General features: G+C 44.0%; 1 protein-coding gene across 8 annotated transcripts in view; it reads right to left on the bottom strand.

Moving 5' to 3' along the window:
• Positions 1-26,542, bottom strand: part of Ltbp1 (latent transforming growth factor beta binding protein 1) — a 423,409-nt gene that overhangs the window by 165,798 nt on the left and 231,069 nt on the right. For all 8 annotated transcript variants that reach the window (XM_045150784.1, XM_045150787.1, XM_045150789.1 and 5 more), the window contains 2 exons: positions 21,169-21,393; positions 19,551-19,825 (listed from right to left, as the gene is read on the bottom strand). In XM_045150784.1, coding sequence (XP_045006719.1) covers positions 19,551-19,825; positions 21,169-21,393 — 500 coding nt within the window. The remainder of the gene's footprint in view (positions 1-19,550; positions 19,826-21,168; positions 21,394-26,542) is intronic.

Below are 26,542 nucleotides of genomic sequence, written 5' to 3'. Positions count from 1 at the left end.
GGCAGTCGCTGGACTCCTAGAGCTGAACATGCAAGGCTTAAGCCCGAAACAGGAAGGACAGGAGGAGGAAGAGGGACGGCGATCCAGGTGTAAGACGGGGAGCAACGTACAAACACACAGGTCTCCACCATCGCGCTGTGGCTGCGCAAAGTGTGCCTGACGTCGATTTCCAATTTTATACGTCCGGCTTGCCTGCAACACCAGTTCACACCCAGTGCACACCATTCTTGCTCGGGACTCTCTACGCTCTTCTGTTCATCAAGAAAAACACTCAACACTTGCTGATTTTATATGCTCAGTATGTTAGTAGCAGTTAAAATCTAATTTTCACCTTGGATTCCTAGAATGTTTTATGTGGTAAGGCAAAAATAAATCTTTTTTTTTTTTTTTTTTCCTCTACTGGGCCTACAAAAACACACACAAAAAAGTACAAGGTTTTTCATTACATGATTCAGGCTGCTTTATCCCATGGCTTTGTTTTTGCGGGTCTACAGCCAAGAGCAGCAGAAGCCATCCAGATCGATGGAGTAAATGGTGGCGTAGGTGGTACCACGGCACTGTGAGTTTGTCTCAGACCTGCGTCTGCACAGTGTGGGAGTGAACTCTGAGGGATGGCATCATGGCTGGGAGGCATGTTTTTGTCAGCTGTATCCGCTGTTCAGTTCTGAAGAGACTTTAGTGAGTAACAGCAGTGGCCCCTGAGAGACCTGGGTGTCCATCCTCAGGGCTTCTGCTCCAGGACACTGGACACTACCAGATCTCACCCAGGTGTAGTAAGTACCAAAAGGGAAAAGAAGTTAGGCAGGAATTGTCTCTCTCACACAGGAAGACCACAGCATGGAAATGATGTGGAAGAGGATAAGGTTGGCATCGGGACACTCTTCTCTAAGACTGGTTGGTTCTGTGTCTCAGTGAGACATTCACAGATGGAGTCAACCTAGCTGCATGGTGCGCCCTGATCTCGGTGATGTTCATAAGCTAAACACACACGTGGACTTGCTCCTGTGCAAGCTGATCACCTCACTTACACAGAAAGGCTGTCAATCATCTCATGATGTATCTTATATGTTAGCAATCTAGTGTTACAACTTTGCCCTTCACTGAACTGTATTGAGTCGGAAACAAAAATATTCCTGGTTGAACAAGCAGTGTTCTAGAGCTCCTTAGAAAGTTCAATCTTCAGAGAAGATGAAGGGAAACTCTGGCCTTGCATGCTGGCTCTGGGGCTCAGCAAACGCATCACCTCGTTAAGGCAAGGCAAGCAGACCGAGTACGACGCTGTAGCGACCTGGTCCTGTGAGTACCAATGAAGAAACCAGAGGAAACCAGCCTGTATGTGGACTTGATGGCAGCATTGAGAAATATTGAGCAAAGTGAAGCTTATTGTATGGTGAACGTATTAGAGCTACAGGCCACAAAGCACAGGAAGGGAGGATTCAACTTGTGAAGCAGACAGTCTTTCCAGCATGAGTGCTCCTCGCGAATGGGAGGTGTTGGCATCTTCGATGGAGCTGAGCCTGACACATTCTCTTGCAGGAATGCTTGGGACACAAAGCAAACCTGTGCTTCTGCCAGGTCTGATTCTGAGCTCAGCCTGTACTGCTGGGTGACCTGACTCCACTTCCTATTAGCACCAAGCTCAAGTACTCCTGTTGTCCCCATGTTTACAACAGGGCGTGCTGTGGCCTGATGTGCGGTAGCCACCTCCTTTTTGTCTTTTGCTCCTCCTCCTCTCTCTCCCCTATCTCCAGACATTCTGCCAAATCTGAGTGTCTGCCCACCAGACCTACAAGAATGCGTCAGAAGAAGAGATAAAATAGAGCTGCTCCTGCCCTGTTTCTCTGGGGCGTTGACAGTGACTGTTGGAATACGGTGCACAGATATATCACCACCCTTCTTATCTCCGTATCTTTACTAGCACAAGGCCAGGCCACACAAGATCCATTAGAATTGCCCTGAATATATTCTTGCTATGACTTTTACAACACCAAATGTTTGCAAGCAAGGTGGAAATCCCTTTGATTTTGGAGCTAGTTGTCAAAATTTAACAGATAACAGGGAAACATACTTTTAAAACTCTTGGCCTGAGTGGGGCATAAGAAAGGGTAACTGGGGAGAATAAGGTCGAAGCACATTGTATTCATGTATGAAAGTGACAAAGTGGGGAAAATATATTTAAATAATGATCTGAGGATATACCTGAGGAGATTTTGACCTCAGTCTTGAAGTAAAACCATGTCACTTCTTGATATGCAAAAAGTTAAGCTGTGATAAGAGTTGCCTTTAGACTGCCCTAGATACAGAAAATGAGACTCACAGCTCAACACTCACCATTTGGCATCCCAAGCTTATCACTTTTGCCCATTAAAAAGCATATGATGGAGCTGCCACAGAGACCCATGGTAACTGGAAAAGTTATCGTAGATATTAGAGCAAGGTTTCATAAGATTTGGTATTTGTACTTTAAAACTGTTGGTGCCCACAACAGCCTCATTCCAAGTGTTTTCTGAACTGTGCAGGATCTTTGGGAAGGAAGACCGGCAGTGAAAGGAAGATGGGTGAAATTCATCAGACCTAAGTCAAGATCCCAGCTCTCTCGTCAGTGGAGAGGTAGTCAGAAGATCTCTCTGGACCAGCAATGACACAGACAGACAGTTATTCAGATGTCAAAGGGCCGTGGAACTGAATGATCACAATCAAGCTGACTTGAGGTACGTCTTGCACGAGAACACAGAGTTTAGGGAGTAGAGTGTGGGCTTCATTCCTAGACTATTCATCTGGTGTCCTGTATAGTAAAAAAACTTATAAGCAGAGTTTAAGTGCTGACCATCTGATAGGCTCTCAAGCATTTGTGAATACTGTTTATATATGACTATAAAAAGGCCACCCCATAGAGTTAGCCACAATGTCACGGAGCTGCTGTTTAGTCTTACTAGTTAAGGCATTTGAAATGATAATACAGATGTCCTCTTAGAAAATCCTTATCCCATGTATATAACTCATTTTGTTATCAAGAACTATTCTACAATGAAGTATAAATACTTTAAGCCTGAATAAAGGACATCTTAAAAGAAAAAGGCAGGGAGCAAATAAAACAAAATGTTAAAGCAACATGGAATTTAAAAATTCTCTTAGAGTTTGCACTGAGGGAAAACACAGGGGAAAACTAGAAGTCTGATTCATTGTAATCCTTGCAAAAGCAAGCAGCGTTGTGTTTAGGCAAGAGCTAAAGCAAGGAGCTGAGTTAACGGTATTACTGGGGAGAGAGACTCCAGAGAGACGGATGGAACAGTTCCATCAGGCAAAGGCTAACCCCCAACTTGGAGAGAGCAGGTAATGCCAGGGGAGGGGGGAGAGGCTGAGAATATGAAAGAATTACACCACAAAGAATCCCTCAAATTTGGGATTTAATTTCTAGTTGGTTATAAAAATCAACCAGGAGACAAGGAAAAAGAAGCATCATTGTTCCTTGTCCCAAGGCAACAAACTTTTAGATTAAATGAAAACAAAGAGCATCTTTCAAACAAAGACAGAAATACTGATGAGAAAACATGAATGAGGAAGAGATCAAGTGCTTTTAAGAAAGTGTGGTTTGGGGACTGGAGAGCTGGCTCAGTGGCTAAAGGCACTTTGCTTGCAAAGCCTGAAAGCCTAGGTTTGATCCCCTAGTACCCATGTGAAGCATCACGTGGTACATACATCTGGAACTTTCTTGTAATTGCAAGAGGCCCTGGTTTGCCTATTTTTACCCTCCTTCTCTTTTCCCCTCCCTCTCTGCTTACAAATAAATAAATACTTTAAAGAGTGTAGTTTTCCATATTTGATGCCCTTAAATGTAAAAAATGAGCTAATCAGGACAGATTATGTCATATGTGGGGGAAAAAGGAAAGAAACTATAGTCCTGTCTCCATTGATTCTGGGTCTCTGAGGAGGCTCCGCACCATGGCAGCAGGAGCCACTCACTTATGAACTGGAAACAACAAGAAAGGAAGTGGCCGGGCGTGGTGGCGCACGCCTTTAATCCCAGCACTCAGGAGGCAGAATTAGGAGGATCCCCGTGAGTTCGAGGCCACCCTGAGACTACTGAGTGAATTCCAGGTCAGCCTGAGCTAGAGTGAGACCCTACTTCAAAAATAAATAAATAAATGAAAAAGAACAAGCCAAGCTGGAGAGATGTGTCAGTGGTTAAGGCACTCGCCCGCAAAGTCTAAGGACCCAGGTTCTATTCCCCAGTACCCACATAAAGCCAGATGTACAAGGTGGTGCATGCATTTGGAGTTGGTTTACAGTGGCTAGAGGCCCTGGCGTGCCCATTCTCTCTCTAGTAAATCAATCAATAAAAACATCTGAAAAAAGTTAAAAAGAACAAGTAATCTAATAGTCCCTCCATGTGTCCCAGATTCAACTAAAAGGGGAGAAATGTATGAAAATAGGCATTTCAGTTACAGATATAAATAAAGAGAAGATATTCTTAAAACCTTGCTTAAGAACATTCAGTTTTTCTCAACAATTCTTCTAGAAAAGAACAAAGGTTTAGTGAATGAGTGCTGAGGAAGCCTCAACTCAGACCCAAAATCTACAGAGCCAAGGACTATAATTTCTTTTCTTTTTCCCATGAATAACATACTGCATTATGGTTACTTCATATTTTACTTTTAAGGGTATCAGATGGAAAAAAAAAAAAACCCTATTCTGTAACTATCTGTCTTCATTTTGATGGTGCTCAAGAAGTGTGACACAGTGTCCCTAAATTGCAACGATTCCACGTGCTCATATCCACGCTCAAGCTCGCGATTCCGCTCTGGAGACGGCAAACTTCTTGCGGAGCGGGGGAGACGGCTCAGAGACTGGGCGTGCTTTCTACCAGCATGAGGGCCTGCGAGCGTCCAAGCTGAGTTCCCCACTCCTTTATAAATAGCAGGGCCTGGCCTCCCGTGCCTGCAACTCCCAGTCAGTGAGAAAAAGGAGACTGCAGAATTGCTGGGACTCATACGCTCCATCTCTAGGAAAGACGCAGGTAAGTGACATGACATTACATGTTCTCCCCTGCAGGGCCTGCACACACACGCGACATCACACACACACACACACACACACACACACACACACACACGAAACCTAACACAGAAAAAGCCTTCTTTCTGTGGTGCTGTGTCTGAGCCCCAGAGGTACAAGATCACACAGCAAAAGCAAAAGGCCTGACTACCAAAGTAACAACCACAAAAAAAAGCAGCTTCCTAGATACTACGGGTCCAGGGATCCTTTCTGCCTGCTAGGGTTGGAGTCCCTTCCTGTGAATCCCCTGGTCTGTGAGGAGATGGTCGGGCTGGAACAGAAGACCGAACACTGGGCCAGGAACCGCTCCCATGAGTGTCAGTCCTCGGCCGCAAAGTCAACACGGGACATTAAGTGAACTAACTCTGCACGTTAGCCTCTTCGTCAGTAAGACTATGAAGACAAATTGAATCTCTAATATTCATTGAAGTTCCCAAGTGCAGTGGTTTCATGAAGGCTCCAGATCAGGGCAGAGGCTGCCAGGCTCCTCCGTCGGGGTGATCCCGGGACGCTCAGTGAACCCTGATGTTCCCCATCTACATAGAGTCGTGCTGGAATCCACGGTGGCATGTCTTGCCTACTGCCACCTCCCAAGCACGGTCTGGAGCCCCTCAATCAATAACGAGCCTGCCTCATGCCAGCCCTTTCTTAACAACCCGCGTACATGAACAGTATCTCTACCTACCTAAAAATAGGCATGGCCTTAACTGGGAATTAATGGTGACATAAATGCTGTGGCATTACCACTAGGCATATTCTCAGAGACTATTTGAAATATTCATGGGGATGCAAGTGAAGTTATATGATGGCTGGTCACAGATGCCACAGCTCTGCCATCCTCACCTCCACCTACATCCAGAAGTATAGTACTCCTCTGTTTTTGGTTTTTCGAGGCAGGGTGTCACTCTAGCCCAGGCTGACCTGGACTTCATCTGTAGTCTCAGGGTGGCCTCGAACTCACAGCGATCCTCCTACCTCTGCCTCCCGAGTGCTGGGATTAAAGGCGTGCGCCACAACGCCCGGCCAGAAGCACACAGTACTCTTATGTGCCGACCCTGAACTTCGAGGTGTCCTGGCGAGGAAAAATCACCATCCACACTACTACGAGTCTGCTTAAGGCTTTTGAGTCCCACTTTTGGAAATCTTCCACTTCTTTTTGTAAGAGCAACAATGAAGTCCTTTATGGGGAAAGCTCTGACTGCCTGTGAAGGAATGCATCCGTGCACACTGCTCTCACAGCTCGTCAGCCTTTGAGCAGGACAGAATCAGGTCCACTTTGGCAAAGTGACTCCTATCCACCCTCCGGAGCTACATGGCATTCACGTAGCCTGTGGCTCAATTGTGGCTCCACGTGAAGCTGGACAGCCTCGTGGGGGCTCTTCAGTGTCCCAGAGCTGGAATGCTCGCCATGTGTCTCCCTGTGCACACTATGGGAAGTTCTACATCTTTGGACACTACCACTAGTGAAGCCAGAGCATTATGCCTGAATAACTCACTCTGCAGGTTCATTGTCACAAAGGACAGTCCTGTACCATGCAGCGCCGGCAGAATAACAGGCATTGTCTCATAAAAAGAGGAGGAAAACGCTTAAATACTTCCAGATTTTCTAAAAGAACTTGTAAAAAATTTGCTTTGGCATAAGGAGAACATTCTTTATAGGCAAGTTTTTTTTTTTAAGTCCACCCAGCTTTCTTTTATTAGAGTAATTAAAATAATGTCAGGCATTATGGGTATCTGATATATGCATAATCCTCTGATATTTCAGGGTATTGATTTTTTTTAAAGTTATCTACTGTGACTAGGGCATTAACTGCTGGAAATGTATCCACATCAATTTCTGACAGTATATTTGCTTAAAACCTGCTGAAGCCAAACCATGAGCTTCAAGGAATTCCAGACAACTACTTTAGTTTATGAAATGGTATTTTTAAAGTTACACTAAGGCAAAAATGTTTTTAATGTTAACATACAAAGGGGAAAATATTCCTAAGGGTAAAACCTGAGATTCCACTTGACATCTTTCCTAAAAAAACTACCAAATCTGGGCTGTCTACTTTCTTTACCTCCATAGTCACTTGGGTATTTTAATGGTCAAGTCTTCCAGGTTGTGATGTGATCTATGTGCTTTTGCAACTCTTAAGTTGTTAAAAGAATAATCAAGTATTATTACCATGACTCTATTCTGACATAATTCTCAACACATATATATCAAAGAAATCTTAGTGAGGTCAAATTTATTTCATTTTATTAATTGTTTTTTAGTTACTATACAAGATGGATTTCATGAGGGCATTTTCAGATACCTATATCATGCATGTCAAACTCACTTTAAATTCTTTGTCAGGGATGCACCTTAACCACAAAGAGTTATGGAAGAGAGGAAATAAAGTGAGTATATAGGTATAATTATTACTATAACAACCAGACTACCTCCAAAATAATGTTTGTTTTCCTAATGCTTATTTCTTTTTAAATGTTTTATTTACTTATTTGAGAGAGAGAGAGAGAGAGAGAGAGAAATTGAGAATGGATGCACCAGGGCCTCTAACCACTGCAAACAAACTCCAGATCCATATGCCACCTTGTGCATCTGACTTATGTGGATCCTGGGGCATCGAACCTAGGTCCTTAGGTTTCACAGGCAACCCACTTTAACTGCTAATCCATTTCCCCAGCATGCTCATGCTTATTTCTATAACTGCATTGTGAGAAACCTCCTATGGTGACTATCCTAGCTTGCCCGCTTCCTTTTTGTCCACATAGAGACAATGAAAGGAATAAAAACTTTTGTTGTTGTTGCTGGTTTTTCAAGGTAGGGTCTCACCCTGGCCCAGGCTGACCTGGAATTCACTACATTTTAAGCCTCACAGCACTTTGCAAAATTCCACCACGTGCCTCTTGTTTGGTTAAACTTTTCGTTTTGCTGTGTCCCAACCAAGGACACAGAACTCGAAACTTCTAATTACCTGTGGTTTGGATGCAAGTCATGTAGAAAAATCGAAACCCACAAATAACAGTAACAGGTTCATTTTCATCCCTGGGAGAAGGAACTGTTTGTGTTGTCTGCTGCCTTACACGTGTGCCAAGGACCATTACTGTGGAGTAACAGCCGCTGGTTTCCCCATATAGCCCAGCTCCCCAACTGTCTTACATCAGGTTGCCACAACACAGTACCCAAAACTGAGTAGCTTTGACAACAGACATTCATTCCTCACAGTTCAGGAGCCTGGAAGCCCAAGGAAGCGATGCCAGTAGCATCCCTTCCTGCCTGACAGGCAGCAGCTGCTTGGTGCGCTCACGGGATGAGCCGGGAGAGAGGCGGAACACGGGCCAATGCTCTGGAACCCTTTAAGGATACTAATGCCATCATGCCAGAGTCTGACCCTTGTGACTCCATCTAGCTTTATTAACTCCTCTTTAGGCTCTACCTCCAGAGAGAGTAATACTGAGGGTTTCTACCTGTGAACAAGCAGGCTGGGGGTGGGGGGCCCCCCCAATCACTGTATCAATAAACAGGCCTATGTACCTGAACAGTGACTGATGGGAAAGGGAAGGGTACTTCTAGAAGTTCCTCTCCTGTGAGCACTGAGGTCAAATACTCTGAACAGTATAACAGCAGGAACATGGTAGAACTTTCCTCAGTGGAAGTGGCTGAGGAACGTGTAAACCAGAATCCTCCGCTTCTCTGACAGCCGTCCGGTGTGTGCGAAAGGCAAATGCTCCATTTATGTTCCTGTGTTAGAGCCTGGCCCAACCGAATTGGCATAAACATAACTAACAACTCACCTGTGCCCACCACTGAGCTCAATTCCACAAGGGTCCCTCATAGGCAGCGCAACTTTGTTGAGAAGAGCAGACATGCCACAGCCGCCACTCTGAGATAATCCAATTAAACAGTCTGATCTGGAGCTGGGCATGGTGGCACACACCTCTAATCCCAGAACTGGGGAGGCACAGGTAGGAGCATCGTTAAGAGTTCGAGGCCAGCCTGGGCTAGAGTGAGATCCTACCTAAAAAACAAAAACCAAACCAAACCAAACCAAAACAAAACAAAAAGTCTGATCTGATTGTAGTGTGTTAAGAATTAAAGGATGTCTTCCATCCATTTGGAGTTGGTTTCTGTGTATGGTGAGAGGAGTGGGCCTACTTTACTTATCGACATGTGGTTGTCCGAGTTTTCGGCACCATTTGTTGAAGATGCGGTCTTTTCTCCAGTGTATGTTGTTGGTACTTTTGTCAAAGATCAAATAGCTATAGTTACTTAAACTAAGGGTTGGGTCTTCAGTTCTGTTCCATTGGTCTGTATGTTGGTTTTATGCCAATACTATGTTGCTTTTGTTACTATGGCTTTGTAGTATAGCTTTAGGTTGGGTAAGGTGATACCTCCAGATGTTTTTTCTTTTTTAAATATTTTATTATTTATTTGACGGAGAAACAGGGAGAAAGAGAGAGAATGGGCATGCCAGGGCTTCCAGCTACTGCAGACAAACTCCAGATGCATGCACCCCCTTGTGCATCTGGCTAACGTGGGTCCTGGGGACTTGAACCTGGGTCCTTTGGCTTTGCAGGCAAATGCCTTAACCGCTAAGCCAGCCCTCCACACACACACACACACACACACACACACACACACACACACACACACACGGCCAGTCTGTTTGGCTTGCTTCAAAGAAAAATGAGCACCAAGCTCAGAATCCTATTTTGTCCCTTTTCCTCAAAAATTTATGATTAGTCTGTTTCATTGCTGTGGCTACAATTAGTGAACAAATGCTGATATGCTATTGTTTATTTTTATATTAGTGTTGTACAATTCTATGTCTTCTGGCAAATGTCTGATCTACCCATCATTACAACACAAGACAGAAATACTTCTCTGCCCTGGATATGGCTTCTGTTCTGACTTGTCCCTCTTTTCTTTATCTCAAACATAAACACTAAGGAGCTGCTAAGTTTTTTGCTATCTCTATGATTTAATATTTCCTAGAATGTTGCGGATTTGGAATGATGATGTTTGTAATCTTTTCAGACTGGATTTTTGTTTTCACTTAGAAATATCTACTTAAGGTCCCCTTATGTCCTTTTTGTTTGTTTTTTTTGGTTTTTTGAGGTAGGATTTCACTCTAGCTCAAGTTGACCTGAAATTCACTCTGTATTCTCAGGGTGGCCTCGAAGTCACGATGATCCTCCTACCTCTGCCTCCCGAGTGCTGGGATTAAAGGCGTTCACCACCACGCCTGGCCTTTTTGTGACTTATATCATTTATCTTTAGTTTTGAATAATTTTCCATTTTACAGCTGCATCATTTCTTTTTATTCATCTTTTGAAGCATATTTTTGTGGATTCCATGGTTTGAAAATTATTAATAAAGATGCTGTCAGTTTAAGAAAAAAAGAATTCGCAGAAGAAGGATCTTAAAAACATAACAAACAAGTCATCTCTGCTTGCAGTGTGTTAAGAATGAAAGGCAGAAGGAGAAATATTATCTGAAGAGCCAGAAATGGTCCTGGTTCTGTGAGAGAAGTCTGTCAGGTCAGGATGGGTATGACACATCTCGACAGGTATTCACTGTCCCTGATGTTTGTAGAGATCGAGTTGTCCTATGTCCTGTGCACATATGAACACCAATGGTGTCTAAGATTATCGAAAAGAGGAAAGATGTCAAACCTGTCATAGGAGGGTTCAGAGATGCCTTAGGAGGTTTCTCTACCAATCCACTTATTTGAAATATGATAAAGCTGAGAGCCAGAGATGTGGTGAGTTTGCTAACATGAGCTATGGACTTGGACCAGATAAATAAACACAAACTAGTCCCAACTCATTGGCCCTCAAGTTTCACATAAGTAGATGGAAGACAAGAATATCTACTTTTCTGGTCTCTTACACTGTTCTGAAGGTTAAATATGGCCATAAATGCTCGAATTCCCCATCATCTATCAATTTTATAAAAATGCACGGTTTTACTAAGAGACTTGCCCCGAAGCCACAGAATGTTAAGATTGGCTTCCTAACTCTGTTGGAGATTGCCCATTCTAAAATAAGTCCTCTGCACACTGGCCATCCTTCTGAAGACACTGCCTTCTTTGTTTGAAATATTAAGGGACCTCTGTAGTTCACATTTTAGAATTCTCTCCACAATTGGGATGTGTTTTAAACATTCTCGCTATTGGCAACTCCTTGCTACTGGAGCTGATCTGACCATTCAGAGCTCAAAGATTCACCAAGAAAATAGTACCTGAGTGAGATGAAGATGACCAGCAAAGAGAATTTTTCTTGGCTTTGAAACAATTCCTTCAAACCAGACATGCCAAAAGTATATTAAGAGCATAGTCTCAGGAGGAGACCCTAGTGAAACAGAGTATTTCATTTACATATCAATTATCCTACACATTCAAGGAGACAGCAAAGGAGGGGGAAATGAAAGAGAAAGGAAGAAGACATAACTGCCATCTTCAAGTAGATCACCAACAAGATTCTTGCTGCTTGGCCAGTAACAAAAGGGGATTCCTGGGGTCTTCCTGTCCATGCCCATTCCTATGTAAAAACAGGAGTCTAAGAATCCATAGGTATATTATCTTAATGAGCCCAAACATAAGATATGGAAATTTGATATTCCATGTCATGACAAACTCATTTTTATTGCTAATGAAATGGAAAAACATCTGAGAGGAGAGAGTCAGGGAAAACCAGGGAAGAAGCACAGACTTGTTTCCTGAGTGAACAGGTCAGGGAACATGGACTTGAAGACATCTGCCTGGGTAAAGACTGGACATGAGGCTATAGGAAAGGTCCCATTCTGTGGTGCTTTGAATCAGATGGCCCCCAACAAACTCATGTGCTCTGAATGCTTGGTTCCTAGCTGATGGCAGTTTGGGAGGTGGAGCCTTGCTGGAGGAGGTGTGCCGCTGGGGGTGGACTTGAAGATTGTTAGCCAGCTTGCTTGCCGGTGTAGGCTTGGCTCACTCTCCAGCTGCTGCTGTGGCCGAGGTGAGGTCCAGCCTCTGCTCGTGCCAAGCCTTCCCCGGCCGTCATGAAGTTTCCCCTTTGAGACTACAAGCCAAAATATACACCTTTCCTGCCATCAGCTGCCTTTGGTTGGTTGGGTGCTTTGTCCCAACAACAAGAATGTGACTACAGCACATGCGCTCTGTGACGTCAGTGGCCACAGGTCTAAGAGTGTGTCTTAACTGTTCCCCAACGCCTGAGCCCCGCATTCCCAATCCAAGTACGGCTCACGGTTTCCCCCTCCGCTGGCAGATCTCCGGTGGCATGCAGGCACGGGCTCTTTGGAGCTCGTCCCTGCCTTGACTGCTCTTTCTTGACTCTGGGCAGGCAAGAAGGCCCCCAGACAAAGTCAGTCTGGCAGAGGAAGCTGGAACAAGACCGGCCAACACTTGACAATGCTAGCGCCCATCACCGAGCTGTGCGATCACACCTGCAGCAATAGCTTCCGGTGTTGACACGGGTAAGGTCTGGCAAGGACGGAAACGAACGAGCAGCAGCCGTGCGAGAGCCACCGGAGACGCCAAAGTCACTAACACTCAATTAAACGTTTCTTAGATTATGCCGAAGGAACACTTGAGAGGGACGCTGAAGACAAACCCAGATGGCAAAGGAAGTGGCGGGTGTTAATGACTTATTCCACCTGGAGGAGGCCAGACTTAAGTAAACGCACTCAGCATCCCTTGACAGAGCTCACTGTTCATGAAGGCAGATGGCTGAGTCGCCAGCTCTGCTTCCCCAAATTTCTGTCCTTCAAAAGCGCAGGGCCACTACCCTGGCCCAAGCTCACATCATCTGAGAAGGCTTGGCCCCAAAGGCACGTGGCCTCAAGCAACAAAGAGGGAAATAGGGTCCCTCACCTTGACCTCTGCTGCCTCAATTAGCTGACTCAGTTCTTCCCACATAAGAGATATTAAAGCCCTTGGTACAATATTTTCTAAGCTTTATTATTTTTTTCTTTAGACTTCCAATCTATTCAGATAGTTTCTGGACTCCACTTAGGGAAATAGCTTGTGTGAAAACTTCATAATAATTTCAGCATGCTTTCTTTCAGGACAAAACTACGTCTTCATTTTACTTTTCATATTTTTGTTTTATATATTCATTTATTTCTTTACAAAGAGAGAGAGAGAGGAAGAGAGAATGGGAAGAGAGAGAGCAAGAGAATGGAGAGGAAGAGAGAGACAGAGACAGAGTACGCACAACGAAACACAAGAGAGAGAATAAATGAATTGCCAGGTCCTCTTTCCACTGCAAACCAACTACTGATGCATATACCACTTTGTGTATCTGGCTTTACATGGATACTGGGGAACTGAACCCAGGCCATCAGGCTCTACAAGCAAGCACCTTTAACTGCTGAGCCATCTCTCCAGCCTAGCTTTCATTTTAGCTTTATGTTTTATCTCATTAATTCTTATATAGTTAGGGGCTAAAGAGATGGATCAACAGTTAAGGCACTTACCTGCAAAGCCTAAGGTCCTGAGTTCGATTCACCAGTACCCACATAAAGCCAGATGTACAAAGTGGCACATGTGTCTGGAGTTAGTTTAAAGTGGCTAGAGGCTCTGGGGCGCCCGTTGTCTATCTGCTTCTTTCTTTTGCTCTCTCATAAATAAATAAATAAAATACTTAGGACAGAAGACATTTTATGGAAATGAAGAGCAGGCTCCCAAGTAAAACTTAATGTCTATAACTCTTTGTAACTGAGCAATGGATTCATTTGTCATCACAAAGATAGATTTGGAGAGTCTATAGCCCATCTGACCTGTACTTATCTCCGTCTTCACCTCCTTTTTTTCCTACTCCCTTCACCCCACCCTCCTTTCCTTCTCTCCGTCCTTCCTTTTCCTGAGACATGGAATTAGCAGGCATCATGTTCCCCATTTCTCGTTGGTCTCTGTTTGCAGTTTCAGCGTCAAACGTTTCTCATAGGCTCCCATGTTTGAACACTTGCTGTCCATCTGGCGTCGTTATTTTGGAGGCTGCAGAACCTTTCAGACATGGGGCCTGGCTGGGAGATGCCCATCATTAGGACAGAACTTGTGAGTTATGGTCAGCCTAGGCAGGGACCCACGTGTTCTCTGATTTCTGATCCCCCGAGACATGAAGTGGCCCTGCCACAGCTCATGTTAGCCTGGAAGAAGCTGGTCCCAGACTCCACGCTTCCCACCATGACAGATGCTGTGCTTGTAAGACATGAGTCAAAATAAATCCTCGGGCTGGAGAGATGGCTCAGTGGTTAAGCGCTTGCCTGTGAAGCCTAAGGACCCCGGTTTGAGGCTCGGTTCCCCAGGTTCCACGTTAGCCAGATGCACAAGGGGGCGCACGCGTCTGGAGTTCGTTTGCAGAGGCTGGAAGCCCTGGCGCGCCCATTCTCTCTCTCTCCCTCTATGTTTTTCTCTCTGTGTCTGTTGCTCTCAAATAAATAAATTAATTAATTAAAAAAAATAAATCCTCTTCTTCTATATTGTCAGCTACGATGCCACGGCAATAAAGGAAGTAAATCATAACGCATCTATGCAAATGAAGACGAGAAATAGTTCTTCGCTACAGTCCTGTGACAAAGTACTAAGACGTTCTCAAAGTACATTCAGACAATCAGGTAGGAAACTTTCCACTTCAAGGTTATACTTTTTTGTTAATTTCTCAATACTTTCTTTTTAAACAAAAACTAAGGGTTTCTGTTTTCCTCTTCATGATGGTGTGTGTATGCGTGTCCTAGCACAAAGCTCCTGAGCTGAAAGGTGTTATTGAGTATTTCTGCCAAAACAGACCTCTTATTAATCTTTTTCTCCAGTGGTCCATTATGTTTCCTTTCTTTCCTGCCCACAGAGAAGCACTGGAACAACTTCTGGCCCTTCCAAGGGAATCCCAAATAGTCCTTGTGTCAATGTAACTCAATTTTGCCTCAGGTCTTATTATTTATATGATGAATAATTAATGGAAAGAAAAGTTTTTGCAATGATTTTGGAATTTCAAATCACGTACTGTTCTTTTCTTCTTAATCTAAATCAATTTTTTTTCCTTTGTAGAATATATGCTACAGACCTTAGAATTTGTTTATTACTTTTAAAGCAGCTTTACGGGGTCTTCATAAGATCCTTTAAATTCATGTCTTCCATTCTTCACAGTTGCCATCTCTGAAAGTGGGTTTATGTGTCACTTGACGTCTTTAATCGTATTACATTGCAAACTCTGTCTCTTTCATTTACATCTACTTAGGTTTTCCGGTATTTCTGTAATTATTAATTTGGGTGTTTATATGTGAAATTTTCTGTTCTTTCAGATGCCTGCATTTAATTAGAGGGCATGTTTCCACAGCTAACAAAGAGCCCATGATTGCAAGGGCAGGCCAGCCATGGAAGCTGGACCCTGAAAGCTCATGTCATCATTCTGAACACTTCACATACAGGCTACCATCTGGCATGATCAGATCACTGTAAAATGTTTATTTTGGGGCTGGAGAGATGGCTTAGTGGTTAAGGCACTGGTCTGCAAAGCCAAAGGATCCTGGTTTGATTCTCCAGAACCTATGTAAGCCAGATGCACAAGGTGGCACATTCATCTGGAGTTCATTTGCAGTGGATGGAGGCCCTGGTGTGACCATTCTCTCCTCCCCCTTTCTCTCTCTCTCTCTGTCTATCTCTCTGCCTCTTTCTCTCTCTTAAATAATAAACAAAATATATTTTAAGAAAAATGTTTATTTTTCACCAAGTGGGCACTTAATAAAGTATATGAAACAACCAAAAATTTAGATCCCAAATGAGTTTTAGGTTTAAGTCACTGTTAAGGGAACCAGTTAAAAACAAAGGGCACCACTACATAATTTTTAAAAGGCACATATCTTTAATGTCCCTGTGATGCAATAGCAGGTTTGAGAGGTGTTTTCTGAAACTTGTCTCTCCTCAGAGATGAAACCCAGGGTGGAAATGTTCAAGTTTTAAGCTCTTGAATACATGAGATTGCCATGAGAAGAGATGGTAACTGCAACCCAGAAGTTGTAACTCTTACTTGATCAAAGCCTGAACAAACTTTGATAGTCTGAATGAATCTCACCCATAAAAGCTCTTCTTCTGACTGTGCTATGAAGAGATCCTACCATGAAATTCTAACTTGATCATAGACTGAATAAATTTACAAATGTTTTCAAACATATATGGAGTACCAGTTTACTCCAAGTAACACGGAAGCCTAAGTCTACCGAAATTACGACTTAACCAATTCAAGTTTGATCTATATTCAAGGCACTCATTCCTCTCAACTGCCTGATATGCCCTATTCATTTCCATTCTTTAAATAAAATGAATTCTGTGAGACCCAGTTTAATTCACATTAAAGAATATTTTTCATTGTTTTAAAAATAGGAAAATATTTTTGGACCCTGAAAGATTAATACTTTCTATAATAGTAAGAAATTTGGAATGATTTTTCTACTGCATCTTGCCCCTCTCTGCTAAGGTGAAAAACATTTCAGAAATTTACAATCACTTTTACTCATTGTCCTCATAATACAACCCACAGAAATGTCTTCTATTATGAATTTAACTAGCACCAGGAGATCTAATCATTGAATACTGAATTTTCTCCACTAACCCTGTATCATTCCACTACTAAAACAGCATTGGCATCTCTGATTGACAGTCAAGAATATGCCATTCTTTTTAAAATTAAATTTGCTTATTTACTTATTTTGAGAGACAGAGAGAAAAAGAGAGGGAGAAAGAGAGAGAATAGGTACATCAGGGCCTCCAACCACTGCAAACCAACTCCAGAAGAATGAGCCATCTTGTACACTGGCTTTATGTGGGAATTGAACCTGGGTCCTTAGGCTTTGCTGGCAAGTGCCTTAACAACTAAGCCATCTCTCCAGGCCAGGAATACACCTTCTTTTTTTTTTTTTTTTATCTTTAATTTATTTGAGAAACAGAGATGGTGGGGGGAGGGAGAATGGGTGTGCCAGGGCCTCTAGCTACTGTAGACAAACTCCAGCCACATGTGCCACCTTGTGCATCTGGCTTATGTGGGTCTTAGGGAATCAAACCTGGACCCTTAGGCTTTGCAGGCAAGCACTTTAACCGCTAAGCCATCTCTCCTGCCCACACCATTTTGAATATCCATCAAGAATGGGTTTGTGCTCACAGATGCAGCCATCTCCCTTCCTTCAAGACCTCCTCTGTGGGAACTAACTCGTCATCAGAGTGAGTCTCTACCTGACCTGTGAAATAAGAGAGTTCAGAAGAGTCCAACCCACCATGACCTATCACTTCACAAGACTATCATCAGATTCTGTCTTCACAAGATCCTCCACATTCATTTCTTTATTTTTGTTTGACTTGCTTTTTTCTCTCTTCTTTTTCTCCCCTAAAACTTTGTGTGTGTGTACATTTCAAGGTCTCTTGCCACTGCAGACCAACACAAGACACTTGAGCCACTTTTTTTTTTTTCTTTTTTGCCATCCTGCTTATGTGGGCGGCTTGAGAATCGAACCCAGGATGTCAGGTCTTACAAACAAGCACCGTTAGCTGCGGAATCGTCTTACCCAGCCCCTGTTTTTGTTCTTCTGAGGTAGGGTCTCACCTAGGCTGGCTTTGAACTCACAGCAATCCTCCTGCCTCCATCTGACTGCTGGAATTGAAGACACGATCCACTGCACACAACTTTCATTTCTTTAATTTTAATCCTACTTCTTATATTTCTCACCCTTAGAACATGGGCCAACTTCTCTTTCCTTAGCACCCTCGTGACTTAACAATCTTGCATCCAACCGCATTCAAAAGTTTTTTTTTTTTAAATTTATTTATTTATTTGAGAGTGACAGACACAGAGAGAAAGACAGATAGAGGGAGAGAGAGAGAATGGGCGCGCCAGGGCTTCCAGCCTCTGCAAACGAACACCAGACGCGTGCGCCCCCTTGTGCATCTGGCTAACGTAGGACCTGGGGAACCGAGCCTCGAACCGGGGTCCTTAGGCTTCACAGGCAAGCGCTTAACCGCTAAGCCATCTCTCCAGCCCCGCATTCAAAAGTTTTAAGCAACATTTTTCTCTAACTATCACATGACATGCTCTGTAGTGGACATTTCAGATATCCACAGGCAGATAAAGGTTGTCTTTGAAAGATCCAAGGTTTCCATGTTACTGAAGCTGCCTGACATAAACATAAGCATGTAGGAAACTTGATTAACTTTGACTGTAGCAGTATTCTATATGCTAATATTTGTGTAGCTGTGTGACATTTTTATTTTCATTATTGTACCTAGAGATCAATTACTAATAATTATCGTTGCATTAGTTATCTTGTCTAACCTTAACAAAGCTCATGAGCATTGTATTCTTGCCTTCAACATGCAGATAAAGAAGTTGGTTCTCCTCCATCAATTTCTGGGCCCCTAGCCCTAACCACGGTCTAATATGATAGCTCATGTTGCCCCATATTCAGTCCATAAACCAGTTTTTTCTTCTCCTGGAAAAAAGGTGATCACTCTAGATTGTCTTAGTATCTGAAAATGCTTTGCATGTTTCTAAAGCAGTAACAATTGATTCTACAACCTCTAAGTATCCCTTCTCCCGACCCCTGAGCACAACCTTTTGGAATATTCAGGACGCAGCAGAGGAATAACAATGAATGCATCTCACCCTCTCTGTTTTAGAATGTCTAAACTATAACCAAAAGGCAAACAGAATTACAGACCAAAGCCTATCTCATTACTGTACAACCCCAAACAGTATCACCAAGTGGTTAGGATAAAAAAAAATTTAAGCTCATAGGTTGTACTGAATATGCACAATGTAATGGTGAGTTTCGAAGTCTTTCTCACACTTGATAATATGGGCCAAAGTTATAGTAAACTCTGATGATATTTAAAATGTACTTTGAACAATTCATGTGTTGCCATTTAGCTATAGATTATTATAAGAAGTAAAAGATTCCATGAATTATTATTGCATAAGAGGCTCAAAATTCCAACTGTACCTACTAACATGTAAATGAGTACAAAATGCACAAATATTTTCAAACATTTTGCAGACTACATCTCCTATGCCATTTCTCATGCCCAGCACATCTATTACAAACAGATAACCCCAACTTAAAAAAAAAAAAAAATAGAATAGAATAAAAACAAGCAAGCATGAATTTCTAGCAATTTTCTTGGAAGTTCACTACTTTAAATTATTCTATACAATACATTATAAGCCAGCAAGTTATTTCTTTTCTGTAAAGGACCACAGAATGAGTGTTTTAGGCCCTGCAATCCATTTGATCTCATTGGAACTACTTAATTCTACCATCCCAGTAGGAAAGCTGGCATTGACCACATGTAAATGAATGAGTATGGCTGTGTTTCAATAAAACTTTATCCATAAATGTTAGCCCACCGGTCATATCTCACCAGGCTCTTCCACAGAAAGTCATGTTGCCGGGGACTGGCTTCCTCATAGGATGACGTCATATCTAGAGTGCATGTTACAGTGGCCTGGGCGACGTTGCTCACCTGTGACCCGATGGTTTCCTGGAAGCATCGGCCAAGCTGTGTCTTAGCAGCCACAGGGTAGACGTGAGGCGCAGCTTGCTGGCGGGAGGACGTGGAATGCACCGTCTGGGTCTTTGGCGCAGGAAGCCCTTGGTAAGAGACTTGGGATTGGCCAGGCGGAGCTTCCTTGACCTTCTGAGCCACTGGGCCGTCAATTCTGGAGACCTGATGTATCTGGACAGAAGCCTCAGGTGGGTGTTTCACATGGATATTGACTATGTTGGGGGGGAATTTCACTAAAACAGATTTGGGGGGGACAACTTGTTAATCATGACTAATTAACAGGCAAGCCAGGATAAAACACGAAAGTTATTGTATATAAACACACACACATTCATATGCATGTATTCCACACATAGAATAAAGTGTCATTTTATGGCTGAGCCAGTGAATTCTCAAGACTAGAACAGGGCCTTCAAAATGGTAATTTTACTTCAGTTTGTGTATTTTAAAAACTAAAACTGGCTGGGCATGGTGGTGCAGGCCTTTAATCCAGCACTGGGGAGGCAGAGGTAGGAGGATCCCTATGAGTTCAAGGCCAGGTTGAGACTACATAGTGAATTCCAGGTCAGACTGGATTATAGCAAGACCCTGCCTCGAAAAACCAAAACAACGAAAACTGAAATTATAGACACTCTGAGATCTCAGTGACCTAATTTATGAAACAAAAATATTCTTACCATTAGAGTCATAAAACCATGAAAGTCACACTGCTTTTTGTCATAGGTAAGTCTATCTCATCAGATGATAATATGACTCCAGAATTTAAGTGGTTCTGTATTTTTCATAAAATATTTATTGTAGAAATTTTCAGGCTTACATTCTGCCATTACAAGTAGAAATCTAGCTTCACAATGTACAAGTCTTTTATCCATGAACAACATTGTGCTTCTTGGGACATACAAATGTGGAAAATGCTGACATATACTTTGTATATGTAACAAGATTGATTTTCTGTCCCTTTAAAACAGAAATCTCATCTTCTGATACAAACATCTAGGCTTTAAGGAGTAAGAGCCAGTGACTCGTCTCTGACCCCCTTTTTAAAAAATTATGTGTTTACAAAGATGCCAGGCTTAAAAGAATGAATTAGTCATTGAATTTTTCAGCTCCAAGTGACCTAGTTTATCTTCCTCTACAGATGAGTCCAGTGAGGCTCAATGACCACTTGGGACTAAAATCAAGTACTCTTCAATGACAGACCCCATCGGCAAGGTGCTGTGTCCCCACGAGTGTGTCACTCCTATCAGGACCAGAACCCTCACTTGCTGCTCTGTCTGTTTCCTGGACTTGGCCAGCAGAGTGTCATATACACCCATCAATTTTCTGTGGTAAGAGTCCCTAGAGAAGGAGGGACTCCTTGTCGGCATCTTATTTTCTGGATGCCAGTTCTCTGTGGCCTAGACAGTCCTGCAGCCACACAGCTAGGCCCACATCCTGTCTCTCCTGCCCTTTCTCAGGCCACAGATCCAGACTTCATCCCGTGACAGTACCGGCTGTGGCCATCGGCAGAGACTTCTCCGTGGGTCTGGCCAGTCTGTAGTCTGGTCAGTGAGCCAAGTGAGGCTGAAAAGCTTACCTTTGACTCCGTGCTGACTAGTCATGGTCAGAGGCAGGGTGTGCGTAGAGTGGATCACATGCGTCCCCAGTGCCTTGCCTGGCTGCTGGGAATGCTGGTAGAACTTGGGGACGCTGGTACCGTGCACTGGGATCTGACAGAGCTTCCCTGTGAAATTTGGAGGGCACTGACATTTGTCTCTTGAGCTACACTGGCCACCATTCATACATGGAAGGTGGCAGATGACTGAAAGGGAAAAAAGAGAAATGTGGAAAGTTCATTAACTCCCCCAACGTTAACCATCGACCAATGCCTCCCCAGACACACAGGCATTACGCTTCTCGGTTGTTTTGTATGTACTACGCAGGCATGTGATTACACATGTTTATGCGGGAGAGGGGCACATGAGGAAGGGTGTGTGCATGTCAAAGTCAGAGGTCAGTACTGGGGGCGTTCCTTGGTTATGTGCCACCTTTGTTTCTTTGAGGCAGGGACTCTTGCTGTACCTAGAGCTTACCTGTTCATCTACAGTAGGTGGCTAATGAGTCCCAGTGCTGGCATTGCCGGCACGTGTCACTATGTCCAGAATTTATAGGGTCCTGGGGATCCAAATATTGGTCCTTGTGCTTTCACAGAAAATATTTTAGCCGCTGAGACATATCCGGAGCCCACAGACATTGTATTTCCACTGACTAGAAATGGTAAACTAAAAGGTCAACACTTTGCCAAAGTTCTCATTATTCAATACCTTCTTCTCATTGAAAGCCATTCAACTGTCCAGTAACTCATGGTGGATATCCACAGCAATGGAAAGAACTTAGAAAAAACATGAAGAAGCCACCGAGGGTTACCACATCTCTCAGGCCATGTAAGCCCAGCTGTCAACCTGTAATCACTGCTCTTTTTCTGTCTTTTTTTTTTTTTTTTGGTTTTTTGAAGTAGGGTCTCACTCTAGCCCAGGCTGACCTGGAATTCACTATGTCGTCACAGGGTAGCCTTGAACTCACAGCGATCCTCCTATCTCTGCCTCCCAAGTGCTGGGATTAAAGGCGTGCACCACCACACCTGGCTCTGTTCCCCTATTTTTTGGCTAGTGACTGTTTCACAGTGTCTCCTCTGTATCAACAAGAGATAGTTTTGCCTTACTAACCCTCATGTCCTCAGTACCTAAAAATGTCTGATGTATGATAGGTATACAATTCAAAACATAGATGAAGGAACAAATAGGAATGACAAAAGCACTATCTCATTGATATTTTTCCTGAGCTATGTGCTTCCCAGAGCAAAAATTAAGATAGCTCGAAGCACAGTTTATAAGAATTTGCTCTTTCAATAGAGTTATACCCCACTGCAACTTACAGGTAACAGAGTGGTTATTACCGTGGAGTTTGCTTACTTAACAAATCAAAGAGATCAGACACTATATGGAGAGAAGAATTTTAAGAGCTTTTTACTCTGGCCAAACTCAGCTATGGTGGACTCCATCATTACTAGTGAATTATTCCTAGAAGCCTTTAAGCGTTAAGATTTCTACCCTCTTGAAAAATGAAAGTCCTTCAAGCCCATTTCCTTCCAGTTTTCACTCTCTTTAGATCCTCTTCCACCTTCTTAAATAATTTTTTGTTCCCTTCTCAACATACTGCAGTTTGTTGGGCAAGAACTTGCCTGCTCTTTCTTACTAAGGCCACAAGTGGTCTTGACATGGATAAACCCAATGGGTGAACTGGGTCTCCCTCGGCACCCTGCTCACCCAGTCTGCGTTATCCTCTTCCCCTCTCCCACCGCATGGCCTCTGCAGATGGCATCCTTCCTTGTCCTTTAAATATGGATATGCCTTCTGGTTTGGTTTTCATACTTTCTTGACTAGCCCCACGCGTGTGGTTTCACCCTGTCAGATGCTGGAGTCATCCACACTGAAAATTCCTGGCCAAAGCTTTCTGCTGTGATTCCATCTGTCAAGTCCCCAGTGTCTCCAGGAGACAGTCCACAGGCCCCTCAAATGGAAACCATCTAGGACTGCTAGTGATGCGGTGGTCTCTAACAGAACCTTGGTGCCTCTCCCTTACTTCACCTACTTGAACGCCCAGCGCTGGAAGTCCTTTCTTCTAACCATTCACGGCTATGTCCACTGCTTTCCAGTCGCAAAGCCCTGATCCTTCCACGACTGCTTCCCTTCTGAATCTCGCCTCACTCACTGCTGTCTATCTGTATCTGGATACTCCAGTGAGCTTCACTCAGACCAACTTTCCCACAAGTCCTGAGCTTTAGCCACACAGGGTCCTCTGTGGATACTGCCCATTGTCCACTGGGCCCCCTTCAGCTAACGGCCTTTCTACTTATTATTTTGACTCTTCTCCACCCTTAATGCATTCGCGATTACCTCCACTCTGCGCTTCTTGTGGAAGCTCATTGGCTACCCATCATGTCACGTATCTTATCACATAACGACTGTGACACCCTGCCTTCCTTACTCTATGAAAACACTGTGAAGCAGATAACTTATTTTTGTTTCATTTTACCACCCCCTCCCTGGCATGTAGCTAAGAATCAAGAGGAAATTCTTAAGTTGTGGGGAAAAAAATACTGATGAAAGAAATGAGGAGCTGTTCAAATAGGTTACTCAGTAAGCATGAGGACCTGAGTTTGATCCACAGAACTCGCATTAAAAAACAACAAAGAGCTGGGCGTGGTGGCGCAAGCCTTTAATCCCAGCACTCTGGAGGCAGAGGAAGGAGGATCGTTGTGGGAGTTCGAGGCCACCCTGAGACGACATAGTGAATTCCAGGTCAGCCTGGGCTAGAGTGAGACCCTACCTCGAAAAACCAAAAAATAAAAATAAAATAAAACAAAGAACTATTCATAGTGGTATGCACTTACAATCACAACACTGGGGAAGAGGAGGCAGGGAGATCCCTGGGCCTCACTGGCCAGCCAGCCTAGTCTTTGTGACAAGTTCTGGGCTAATGAGAGAGCCTGTTTCAAAAAGACCGTGTTTTCAAAAATCAGAGACATCAAATAATACCAGGTAACTAAAAATACAAATCAACAGATCATCCGGGGCAAGGATTTAAGGCCAGGCGGGACAGGGAATGCAGGCACAGTCTAGGGAGGCCCTCTGTGGAACCAGGGAGGCAGCTCCCCTGGGAGAGAGTCAGTCAGCGCAGCTTACTGAGACCCACCTCCTGAGGGAGGGCCAGGGAGCAAACAAGAAGCTGGAAGGAGGAGGCTTGAGTGGTCATTACAGACCCGACGTGGGGTGTGGGGTGTTTCCTCTAATGAGCAAGCTAGCTGGAGGCTCGAAGCAGAGGATTTGCAGGGTTGAGAGAACGTTCCAGAAGGCTAGCTCAGCAGATAGAGTGGGAGATTAGTGCAAGGGGACAGTGACAAAGCCAATGAGGAAAGGGAGAGCCGTGATAACTGAGAGACAAGTCGAACCCCACACAGGTTAGGATGCTGGCGACAGGCACTGAGAGGGGCATGAAGTGACCTGATGCTGGAGCAGACCGGCTGAGCCTGGGGAGGAAATGGGAGGGAAAGGACGGGCCAGGGAAGAGGGGAGGAAGGAGAGAAGAAGCAAAGAGTTGAAAAAAAAGTTACAGGTGACAACCCAGAAACCGTCTTCTGGGACTATGTTTCACATCAAGTTAAAACTACCCAGGCTGGGTGGGGTGAGGGGCGTGTTTCCACTCTGACCAGTGGCCGACCTGCTCTGCGAGGTCCTGGGTGAGAGAAGATGATGATCAAGCTCCGAGAGAGACATGACGTTGAAACTCCTACTGAAATTCTGAATTCAACTTGAAAGTCACCCTTTGGCTCCCTGGACGAGCTAGCTCAATGTATCCCCGCTAACAGTCAGGCCAGCCAGGCCGGGATTTAAATGTACTAAGAAGAATCGATCATTGTAATAGAAGCAGCCCTCATTTCCAGAATGCATGAATTTCAGAGCCCACAGGCATTAACTGAGCAACTATACCACATATGAAATTCACTGCTAGCCATTTTGTCAATAAATCACTTCACAAACAGCAGTTGGGCATCGGAAGCCAGGGCCAGTCATGCTGTCAAATCCCACTGGCTAGTGGGTCTTGCTCATCTATTCCCCGGGTGAGACGCAGGCAGTAGTTCTGTGGCCTCCTCATCCCAAAGTGACAAATGTCACAGGCTGCTGTACAGAAGCAGATCATCAAAAGATAGCATGAGCCGGGCGCGGTGGCGCACGCCTTTAATCCCAGCACTCGGGAGGCAGAAGTAGGAGGATCCCTGTGAGTTAGAGGCCACCCTGAGACAAGAGAGTGAATTCCAGGTCAGCCTGAGCTAAGACAGTAAGGAAATGAAAAGGGATAATCCTACAAGTGATATTACAAAGTGGTTACATCAGAAATTTTGCAACTTCCGATTACCTTCCAACAGTCTGTCCCCTGAAGGACATGACAGTTTCACTCATACAATGAGAAGAGTACAAACATGTTCGTGCAATTATTGGTTTCACTCAAAAAATAAAACAAAACATTTAAGTTCTTCATGTTTCTAACATTTTAAATTATAGACTATTCCAGGCATGGTGGCGCATGCCTTTAATCCCAGCACTTGGGAGGCAGAGGCAGGAGGATCGCTGCAAGTTTGAAGCACCCTGAGACTGCATAGTGAATTCCAGGTCAGCCTGAGCCAGAGTGAGACCCTACCTCGAAAAACCAAAAATAAATAAATAAGAAGAAATAAATAATATGATACAATACAATAAATAAATAGTTATAGACTACCATATAAATCGTAGCTTTATTGGTTCTTTTGTCATTTCTCTCTCTGCCTGCATCTCTCATGCCATGTCCACACAGCCTCGAGTGTGTGTGGTTACGCCTCCTACTTGCCCCAGCAGCTACGGCGGGGCGGGGTCACTAGGCGTGGGCTTCGGGACCCTAGTGGCCAGCCCCATTGCCGGAGGGCTGGCTTGCTCACTCTGGCTGCTTCTGCCCAGCAGATGTGACAAAACGTGACCCCCCATCAATGTGCTGTGCACGTGTTCCCCAACCTGATGAGCCGGTACAACCCCCTTCCCCCCGCCAGCTGCTCCTGCGCGAGGGTTTTATCCTAGCAACGAGAAGGAGACTGTTTCAACGACCCGCCTTAACAAAGTTTAGAAGTTTTGACAGAAATACGTAAGTCATAGAATTTTTAATTTTTCATCTGTTAAAATGCAAGGTGAAAACTACCTCTGAACGTTGTGTGAGTCAGTTTGTGTCAACAACGGGTCTTTTGTGGGCGTGTACGCATGTTCACGTGTGGGCATGCACTTGTATGCAGGTACAGCCTGGGGTGTCGTTTGTCAATTCTTCAGGATCCTTACCCCTCCTTTTGTTTTTTGAGAGAGAGAGAGAGAGAGAGAGAGAGAACATAC

This window comes from Jaculus jaculus, chromosome 5 (genome assembly GCF_020740685.1).
Source record: "Jaculus jaculus isolate mJacJac1 chromosome 5, mJacJac1.mat.Y.cur, whole genome shotgun sequence".
NCBI lineage: Eukaryota > Metazoa > Chordata > Mammalia > Rodentia > Dipodidae > Jaculus > Jaculus jaculus.
This window is presented reverse-complemented; position numbering and strand designations above follow the sequence as displayed.